Source organism: Prunus mume, linkage group LG5 (genome assembly GCF_029339155.1).
Source record: "Prunus mume cultivar Tortuosa linkage group LG5, ASM2933915v1, whole genome shotgun sequence".
Lineage (NCBI taxonomy): Eukaryota > Viridiplantae > Streptophyta > Magnoliopsida > Rosales > Rosaceae > Prunus > Prunus mume.
The window spans coordinates 6,659,666-6,671,005 of record NC_142702.1 but is presented as its reverse complement, the minus strand read 5'-3'; the positions used below and the strand labels follow the sequence as shown (position 1 = coordinate 6,671,005).

Sequence of the window (11,340 nt, the reverse complement as noted above, 5' to 3'; positions counted from 1 at the left end):
CCTCCAAATGTCACAGTGGATCAAATCAAAAGGAGCTACGGATTTAATCAAACTAGAAGAAAAAGGTAAACGAGTTTGTTTGGCTAAGGGACAGACATCACAATTATTGGAAAAATAAAAAACAACTTCAGAGATGCTTTTGGATAGAGCTTGGAGAAGGGCAGCAGATGGGTGTTCAAGACGTTGGTGCCAGAGGCTGGAATGGCGGTTGACATGGTGTACTAGGTGTGGGTTCTGTTGGCGGGTGATGTAGTAGAGCCCTTTATGTTGCTTGCCCAGGCCAATCATCCTCTTTGTAGCCACGTCCTGCACAATACAAAAATTAGGGAAGAATGTCACTATGCATTCCAAAGCTTGAGTGAGTTTGCTAACAGACAAAAGATTGACTCGGAATTTTGGTACATGTAGAACACCATCAAGAACTAAATCCTTGGTCAATTGAACAGAACCAACCGATGTGATTTCAGCATGCCCACCATCAGGTAATTCAACAAAGTCATTTTGTGACGGAGTCATGTGATTTGAGGCCAAGGAATGGGACATGTGATATGTTGCCCCACTGTCTACTATCCAATACAGATTAGAGTGAGATGCATGTACTGTGTTATAGCATGTGGGGGTAACAATACCTGTGGCATTAGCAAAAGGTGGTGTATTACCATTCTCTTTTTGAAGCAGCGCCATAAGTTTAGTGTATTTGTCGATGGTGAATGTGGCCTTCTCATTAGGAGTGGTAGTTGGTGCCTGAGTTGACTCCATAGAGCTTGCTTGAGTATTATGTGCAGCTGATTTCCTTCGGTTGGGTGGCTTCACATTTTTGCCATGTAGCTTATGGCCCAAGGGAAAATCATGGAGAAAATAACAGCGATCGACGCTGTGTCGTTCTTGGTCATAGTAACTACACTTTAAGGGAGTCAGATTCCCTTGAGCTGCAGGTGAACGGCTGGGTTGAGCAACCTTCATCGCATGATGACTGGTATTGCTGTCATGTCGTGCAGCTACTTCAACCTGTCATTCTTGCTAGAGTATCAAGGCATGGACCTTGCGTGTATAGGGAAGGGGTTGCATCATCAAAATCTGTCCCCGGACAACGGTGTAAGTCTCATTTAGTCCCATAAGAAACTGCATAACTCTTTCTTTCTCTTGTTGTGCAGCAACTTCCTTCAATCCTCCACACGTGCATGATAAAATGTCATGGTAGGAAGACAACTCGTCCCAAAGTGCCTTCATCTTGGTGTAATAAGCCGAGACAGATTGATGTCCCTATCGATGTTCAAAAATTTATTGTTGGATTTGGTAAATTCTAGAATCATTGCCTTGCGAAAACCTCTCTTTAAGGTTATTCCAAACTTCAGCCGCTGTTTCGGCATAAATCACGCTGCCTGCAATGTCCGGATGAACTGAATTCAAGATCCACGACAATACCATGTCGTTGCATCTTTGCCAAATAGAGTGTTTCGCATCTGTAAAAATGGTGAATGAAGAAAACAGTTTGGTAGAGAAGATATCTGTATATTATTATTAATGAATATACAATATAGCTACAGCTTTATACAAACTGAGAGAGTCTTATTCTAGGAAGGAAATAAAACAATTGAATGACATATATACAAGGAATCAATCAACGACCCTATAATATGGGCATATCAAATATGACTTGATTCTTTCCTTTAACAAAAATAGCCAAAACTTGATCCTTAATTTCAAAAATGTCAGTTTTTATAAAAAATTTCAAATATAGCAAAAAACTCATCTAAATAGACACAAATCTCATCAAATTTAAAACCCACATAAACCTATAAAAAAACCTTATTAAATAAAACTTTGGAATATTTCCTTCAAACACTTTTCCAATCACCACTCTATTTCTGTTTCATATCTTTTTTCTTTCTTCTTCCGTTTGTTTCCAACATCACTCCTCTCTTTTTCTTTCTTCTTCTCTCCATCTCTCTTTCCCTTTTCTTCTTCTTCCGTCTGCATGTCTCTTTTCTTCTTCTTCTCATCTTCTTCTCTCCCATTTGTCTCCAAATAAAATGTATGTATTTATTTGGCCAAAAAAAAAAAAGTATTTAGAACCAAAAATTTAGAAAATGATTGAATGAATGCACAAGTATAATTTCCTTCTCTCACTAAAAAATGAAACAGAAAAAATTACAAAACTTAATGGATACCAAATAAACCTTACACACATCCAAGTTAGTCGAAGGTCCATACTGATGAACTAATAACATCAGCATGTGATTACATCTTCTGCTACACATATGTCAGAATCATCATATTACCAGACTTAATAATTTTCCAAGCCTATCTGCACTAACCTTTGACGTAGGCTCAAAGTGAATTGACAATATTAAATCATAGCACTTTGGATAGGGCTCAAGAGTTAAGTAAGCAAAACCAGAATTGAAATTTTATAAATATAGATGAAGAATAAACAAAGAAACGAAGAAGAAATTGAACAAAGAACCAAGGAAGAACTGCACTCACCGTTTGACTACAATAGCAAACGTTTGCGATGAACTCTACGTACAAAGATTCCCAATCCAATAGGGTTTTCTTTTTTAGGTTTATGTGGGTTTAAATTTGAGGGTATTTGTGTCTATTTAGGTGAGTTTTCTGCTATATTTGAAATTTTTTACAAAAACTAACATTTTTGAAATTAGTGAAATTGGTACATAGGTGACGAGGGGTAAATTTTACGACACAAACAAGACGCAACAACCTTCACACACTTGACCTTGACCAAAAACACTTATGACTAGTCAACTGCTAGTCATGAACAACCACAATCAAGAATACACACAAGAGCATGCCACAATGTATCTGCAACCCTAGAAGATTACTAGTGACAACCTAGGGACTCAAAAGGACTCATCAATCTAGGCATCCCCTGTGCTAGCAACAACTATGGTGAAAGTGTGTGAAATCATCATAATCAAGTAAACACCAAACATCAGATAAAGATGACTAGTCAACTACAAAGAACACAAACACAGAATTCATACAATGACTAGTCAACCACCAAGAACACAAACCCAGAAAAATTTCAGAGATGCAAATCAGAAATTGTTCACTCAGAAACCCACCATTGGGAAAAACTGGGGGTCATCAACCGACCAGGCAATCCACTAAGTAGAAAAAGATTCTTACAAAGGAAAATAAGCAAGCTCAAGAAAAACCTAGATCTATTTAGGAAGATGAGCTATACCTTCTTTGTGCAATCCTCTTCTCCAACTTAGCAAAACTTGAAGCTCAGTTCTTCATGGCAATGGCAGCTCCTTCTCCAGCTGGTTCATCCCATGGCACTAGCTTGCAAGCTCTAACTCGGACAGAAACCAAAATTTGGATTCGAAGGAGAATGACCAATTTCTTCAAGAAACCATACTCTTGAAGAAATCAGTCTTGAATCTGACCTAAATATAAATGAGAGAGAGTTTTAAATAGCTAGATGCAAATTCGTATTTCAAATGCAGTTTTTCAAAAAGAAATCAATTTGGAAAAACTCATAGATGAAAAAATTGTTCTCTCTTGAGGAAGAAGAAGAGAAAGATGGCAAGCAAAACTTTCCAAAACTTCCACACAAAAGAGACGGCAGCCAAAAGAGGAATTCTTTGGCATTTACACACAAAAATCCCCTTAGGTCAGAATGACACATGGCAGCAGAGAGAGAAAGGAGAATAGGATAAAAAAGTTGGTTATCCAGCTGGAAATCCTAGCAAGGATGACTAGTCATACAAGAAACAGATGATTAGTCATCATTTTATGAAAACAGTTTTATGCAATGTTATGCAATGCACAATTTACCTTTGTCAATTTGCTTGAACCTCTATAGGATAGTTGTTAGCTAAGAACACCTAGAGAAGCTATTCTTAATCTAAACTTGGGCTTGATAAAAAACAATAAAAATCCTGTTACAAAGTTGTCTGGGGAAGCCCAAAGAAAATTACAAAATCCATACATTTACAATCTCCCCCTTTTTGGCTTTCCTTGACAACACGCTCTCTAAAATCACTCAACCCTTACCCAATCTCATAGAGATGATGAATGAAAGTACCTGCAAGAACAATCAAACTCCTAGGCACAAAAAACAAGCATATTATATCACAGAATTTTGAAACAATATGCAATATTGGGGGGTTGAGATTGTTCTCCCCTTTTTTGATAAGGAAAGTGCAAAAAGGCAAAGAAAGAGAATCAGCACACAGTGGGATTAAACACAAAGCAGATAATCTGATTTGAACAAAGTGAAAAGCACCTAGCATAGGTTAATTACGAAGCAAACATCACTTGTCCAAAACAATACAAAGCAACTCCCCCTATCAAGTTGCACAAACTACCCAAGCAAAAAGAAAGATCCCCACAGTGTGATTACAAAAATATACCACCCAACCTGTCCAAAAATACTCCCTATCTAGGACACGCCTATAATATAATCAGTAGCTAAAAACAAGAGAACCAGCAAACTCATCAATCAACAGAAGATCGAGTCCTCAGTGGCAAGAGCCGATGAGTACCTACTTCAGAAGCAGCAGGAGTCGAAGAGGATGGAATAAGGCTTAAAAGATGCTGAATATGTTTCTCCTTGGCAGCAAGCTGAGATCTAAGAGAGGTAGTTTCAGAGGTAGATGACACAGAGGTGAGAAAGGGTTTTGAAACCTTCTGGCTAAGGGAGACAGAGGCCTTGCCATATGGAGCAATGGGTGGATTCCACTTATCACCTTGTTTCTCTCACAGAGACGCTGGATAAGACAGGGGAAGACAAGAGTCCCTTTGTGCTTGGTACCATGACCTATGTTTTGCCAAGAATTGCATGATAGAGAATGTCTCCACAGGGAATTTTATCATGATTGACCATTGAGATCATGATTTGACAGCCAGCCAGAGTGGGATTTGAATTATTTCAGTGGGGAGAACATTGTGACGGACAAAATCCCATAAAAACTTGTAAAATGGTGACAAATAGGACTTTATAGGGAGCCCTTTAGGAATCAGGGGCAGAGTTTGATCAGTATACCTCATGGATTTAAACAGATCAATAGTGTACTGAGAAGAAGCATGACCAAACGCCTCAAAATCAAAACTAGGGCAAGACCTAAAACCAAAAACCCGATTGATGACATAGGGTCGCACAGTAATGGGCACAGACGAACAACAATCTTATAGTTAGATCCCTTAGGATCAGTAGGAAAATTCGAGTAAAATTCTTTGATGACAAACACATTGAACTTACCAGACAGAGTGTTGAGAGAATTAAGATGGTAGTGCTCAAAAATCCGAGTTGCATAACCCTGAGCTGCTGAGGGGAGAGCTTCAATTTGGTATGATCTCTCAGGCACAAACTTCCTTTTAGGACAACATCATCAAAGAACGAGGCTGCCTCAGGTGACACAAACAGGGAGGAGTCTCCAGTGGGAATAGAGTGAGAGGAACGAGTCCTAGGTGCCTTAGGAATGGTGGGTATGAAATCCACTATGTCACAAGATTTGAATTTTGAGCGACGCTGGTAAGTGAGAAGTGGCTTTGAAGACGACATGGCACATGGAGGGAAGGAATTGCAAAACAGAGAGGGAAGAAGGTGCGAAGAGACAAAAAACATAGAGAGAAGGGGGAATAGATTTGTGGACCCAAAGAAGGTTCTTTTTTGGTTTTGTATCTGAAAGGGACAAACGGAAGGAAGAAATAGAAGAAGACGACAAAAGAGAGGGAAAACAGACCTAAATAGAAAAACGCAAAACTGACCCAAAAAAAAACCGCTCAAAAAAAAACCACCAAAACGAAAGGACGTGTAGGTCAGGAGAAAAAACTGATGACTAGTCAACCGTAGCAAGATAAAAAAGAAAGATAGAACCGGATGACTAGTGAACCACAATCAGCGTGAGCAGATGATGACTAGTCAACCAAAGCAAGATCATGACAGGCATCAAATTTAGTATCGAACCTGTGGAAGACATGGTTTTGGTTTTAAAAACGCAAGCATGAACTAGCAAATATATCAAGTGAACAAAGATGCAGAAGCTACTATAGCCTAGACCAAGTCTTCAAGCACATGAAAGACAAAGAATTAAAAGGAAAAAGAAGAAAGTACAGAATAAATCCATATGTAGTGTACATTGACAATCAACTCTGAGAGATAGAATATGAGGTGCATTTCATGCTCAAAGACAAGGCATATTCAAGACTAAGGAGGTTTAGAGCCAAGGGACACAAGAGATGACATCTTATCTTTCTAAGAGAGACACTTATACAATGCAATTTTATGACATGATCAGAGTATGGGCTCAAAGTTAAGGTATCATCACTCTCATTTGACAAAATATTTGATGATTTATTTTATGTCACTTGCACATCCCAGACATAAGTACTTGAATGGCCCAATTTTACGGCTCTTTACTCTAGATGCTTCAATCATATCACCTTATACCTTCCTAGAGCCGTGACTACATTGGTCACACTTCCTCTTTTTTTTTTTTTTTTTTTTTTGAAATAGTAGTGAATAGATTGGCTAAGAGAGTGAGATAAGCTAATAGACAATAACAATGACAGTCCAAAATGAAGCATAGACACTTGGCTCACAAAGAGGAAAAGATAGCACGATTTAAGTCTCATCTAATATCTCTTAAAAAAGAAAGGGGATTATGCACAAGTCAGACAAAGCACAAAAGCATTCAATCTTCACACCATCTGAGATGAGAGATGTGAAACAGTGGCATATCAATTTAAATTTTTTTTTATATATTAAATTTTTTTAAAAAATTGGACTTGACTAGTCAACTACATGCAAGATGACTAGTTAACTGTTTTTGGAATGTGTTGAAGACAAGGAACAGACAAGCTAATCAATCAATTGAGTAAAGACCAATGAACTGCCTAAGTGTGACATGTTTATGAAAGTCCAAGGCCTTGGTGAGTATATCTGCTAGCTGTTTTTCAGAGGGAACAAATTCCAAAGATAAAATTTTGTCCTCCACAAGATCTCTAATAAAATGGTGCCTAATGTCTATATGCTTAGTCCTAGAGTGTTGAACAGGATTTTTAGAACTATCTATGGCACTCATGTTGTCACAATAGATTAGAAAGCATGATTAAGCAAGACCATAGTCTTCCAACATTTGTGAAACCTCATCCAACCTATAAGAAATGTCTGGGAGTTGAGTGCAGCAACTCCCAGCTGCAACATACTCTACTTTGATTGAGATACAAAGATCCCATCATGGCTTTGTTTTATTTGAAGACCTATGAAATAGTTAAGCTCACCTACAAGCTCATTTCAAATTCACTAGTCATGACATGAATAAACTCTTGAACATGCAAGTCAGAGGTAGAACCAACCATAATATCATCAACATACACTTCAGCAATCAAAACATCTCCTTTGAACCTTTTTACAAATAAAGTTTTGTCAACCGACCCTCTAACATAGCCATTTCCTAGAAGATGAGAGGATAATCTCTCATACCATGCTCTAGGAGCTTGTTTCAAACCATAGAGAGTTTTTTTTTTTATAACCGAAACACATCTTTTGGATGATGTGGATCTTCAAAACCCTTTGATTGCTCAACATAGACCTCTTCATTTAAAATACCATTCAAAAAGGCAGTTTTGACATCCATTTGATAAAGTTTGAATTTCAAGTGACAAGCAATAGCAGGGAGTATCTAACTGATTCTAATCTTGCAACAGGGGCAAAAGTTTCATCAAAGTCAATGCCCTCCATTTGAGTGTATCCTTGAGCAACCAATCTAGCCTTGTTTCTTACCACATTACCTTGTTCATTGGTTTTATTTTTGAAAATCCACTAAGTGCCTATGACATTAGTGTTGACTGGTCTAGGAATAAGGTACCAAGCATCATTTCTCACAAATTGATTTAATTCCTCCTGCATTGCAAGAAACCATTCACCATGGTGCAAGGCTTCTTTCACATTTTTAGGCTCTTCCTTTGAGACATAACACACATGGTTAATTTCTTGAGCTATTTGTTTCATAGTTCTCACTCCTTGATTAAGAGGGCCAATAATGACACTCTCAGTTTGAGTGAGAGGACTATGATCAGTATGGGAGCTGGCAACCTGGACAGATGAGATGGAACTAGACGTTGAAGGAGTTGATAGGTCAACCGGGACAGAATTTCCAAAAGTTGATAGGTCAACCATAAGATCCAGACCTGGAGATTCTTGCTCGAGAAGAGGAGGAAAAAGGCCATCCTCATCTAATGTCATCTCAGTAAAGGCAGCAAAATCATCAATATTGACATTTATGGACTTAATGAAGGTTTTGGTCCTATAGTTGTACACTCTATAGCCTCAACTTGAAGTGGAATACCCTAGAAATATTTCCTTATCACACTTAGAATCGAACTTAGCAAGATACTCCATATCTCTCAGAATATAGCATGTGCTACTAAAGACTCTAAAATATGACACATTAGGCTTCTTTCCTTTCCAAATCTCATAGGGAGTTTGTTTGGTACCAGACCTCAAAAATACCCTGTTTGAGATATAACAAGCCGTATTTACAGCTTCAGCCCAAAAATGTTTAGCAAGATTTTTGCTATTTAGCATCACCCTAGCCATCTCAACCAGAACTCTATTCTTTCTCTCTACAACACCATTTTGCTGAGGTGTAATAGGTGCAAAGAACTCATGCTTAATTCCCATCTCTTCACAAAATTTTAGAAACTGAGAATTCTCAAACTCAGAACCATGATGAACTCTTTTCTTTCTCTCTACAACACCATTTTGCTAAGGTGTAATAGGTGCAGAGAACTCATGCTTAATTCCCATCTCTTCACAAAATTTTAGAAACTGAGAATTCTCACAAGAGGTAGATGACTAGTCATCTTCTTTTTTTGCAAGATTCACAAATAGACTTAAACCTTTGAAAAGTTTCAGATTTCTCACATAAGAATGAGACCCAAGTGAACCTAGAGAAATCATCAACCATGACAAGAATATATTTTTTTCCACCAAGGGACAAGGTTTGGATAGGACCAACAAGGTCCATGTGAACAAGTTCTAAGCTTACTTTTGTTTGAATGTGTTTGACCCTCTTATGTGACACTCTAACTTGCTTGCCCAATTGACCACTCACTAACTCTCTCTTGGACAATTTATGCAAGTCTCTAAAGTTCACATGTCCAAGTCTTTGATGCCACAAGACACTTGTTTCATTCACAACCTTATTGCAAACTACTTCTTTTGCATCATTAACATCATCAATGCAATAACAATTATCCCTAGATCTTGCCACGCTCACAATCTCATTGCCATCTTTTCCAATGATTTTGTAGCCATGCTTGGAGAACCTAACTTCTACTACTCCATCATCACACAACTGACTCACACTAATGAGATTGGATGTGAGACCCTCAACAAATCTAACATTCTTAAGCTCGGGTAATCCAGGGATACAAACAGTACCTTTTCCAACAACTTGAGACTTGTGACCTCTACCAAAAGCCACAGTGCCTCCATCAAAAGGGTTGAGAGATGAGAAAACACTCTTATGGACATATGTTTGGAACAGCCACTATCAAAGTACCAAGAGTTGGTGTTTGAAGCAGCAAAAGCATTTAGCACAACAAGACCTTTGGTATGACTTCTTGCAATCCAAGTTGACTTAGGCACAATGGGTGAACTCATTTTAAGGGAGACAAGTTTGGCAATCTTAGTTACTTAATTTAGCAAATGATCAACCTGATCTTGCAAAAATCTGGGATTCCTTTTAGATTTTGAAGACAATTTTCTGGTCTTATCCTTTTTGTACAAATGACAGACTGGTCGAATATAACCAGTCAACCCACACCTGTGACAAGTTGGAACAAACTTAGGTTTCTTGATTACCTGCTGAACATCAAGAGGCACGACGGCTAGAGTTCTTGACTTGACAAACTTAGTGGTAGAGCTAGACGAACTAGAAACGAAGTGATTAAATCCAAGACCACCCTTGTCCCCATGAAGTTTTCCCATATTCAACATTTTGTCAATTTTTGAGGCACCAATGGTCATAGATATAACCTTACTTTTTGCTTCATTCAATTCACCTAGGAGCTGTTTGTTTGAGTTCTGGAAACCAATGTTACTTTCCTTGAGCACATTAACTTGATTTTCAAGATTACTCTTAATTGTCACAAGAGCAACAATTTATTTTTCTAGAGACTCAAATTTGTCACTCAACTCCTTTTTGGTTTCTTTTAAGATGAGAATTTCATGTTGAAGATCTTGGTTATTGGCCTCAAGTTTGAGGCTCTCTTCTTTCAAGGACAATGTCTCCTTGAACAAGCAATCATATTTTCTTCCTAATGACTCATATGACAGGTCATCTGACTCAGAATCATTTTCATCAGACACTGGCTGCACAGAGGCAACAAAGGCAACTTATTGGTCATCATCATCAGAGGAAGATGAATCCTCTTGAGACACTTCACTTTTACTCTTATTCTAGCTCACTTTCATGGCTTTGTCCTATCATTTGGAGTATTTTTTTCTGATTGTTTGCACAGTCGGTAGCATAGTGCCCAATGCCTCCACATGTGAAGCACTTGACTGATTTTCTAAAATCTTTAGTGAAAGGTTTGACATCCTTGTTCCTATCATTAGATCGATCAGTTGATGGTCTAAATTGTCTCTCACTACCAGAGCTACCATCTCTAGCAAACTTTCCCTTATCCTTAAGAATTCTCCTAAATTTTTTGACAAACAAGGCCATCTCATCCTTAAAACCTGAGGATTTTTCACCACCTTTCAGAGAGGAATCATACATTCCTTGAAGTGCAACATTTTTTGATTTTTTTTGTGTCATTTTTTTCCATATTCAACTCCATCTCATAGGTTTTCAATTTTCCTACAAGCTTGCTAAGCTTAATTTCATTTAAGTTTTGGACCTCCATGATTGCGGTTTTCTTTGCTCTAAACCTAGATGGTAGAACACAAAGGATTTTTTGAACAACAAGAAGCTCTTCAATAGGTTGACCAAGACTCGTGGATTCATTTGTGATCATCTCAACTATCCCATAAAACTCATAAATAGAATCAGTTTCAGACATCCTAAGTTCTTCAAATTGTGCAAGCACCATCTAAAGTTTTAGGGTTCTAACTTGGTCATCCCCTTCATGAACCACCCTTAGTTTATCCCAAGCCTATTTAGCATTTGGGATGTGTTGTATATGTGAAAACTGTGTGCTAGACAAGGCTATAACTAAGGCATTTCTGGCCTTCTTGTTTGAGTGTGCAGCAAACACCTCAGCTTCAGTCCATTCCGACCTAGGCTTGGGCACAACTTTACTCTCAACAGTTTTGACTGGAGCAACCCACTCTTTTGTGAGATACTCACTCGCATCTCA

At 38.1% G+C, this 11,340-nt stretch overlaps 1 protein-coding gene across 1 annotated transcript; it reads right to left on the bottom strand.

The window, feature by feature from the left end:
- Positions 1 to 262: 262 nt before the first annotated feature.
- LOC148916750 (uncharacterized) lies at positions 263 to 963 on the bottom strand. The gene is made up of 2 exons (XM_089051765.1): positions 630 to 963; positions 263 to 306 (listed from the first exon to the last, which is right to left on the bottom strand). Exons 1-2 carry the CDS (start codon positions 961 to 963, stop codon positions 263 to 265), a joined length of 378 nt encoding a protein of 125 aa, XP_088907891.1.
- Positions 964 to 11,340: the final 10,377 nt, after the last annotated feature.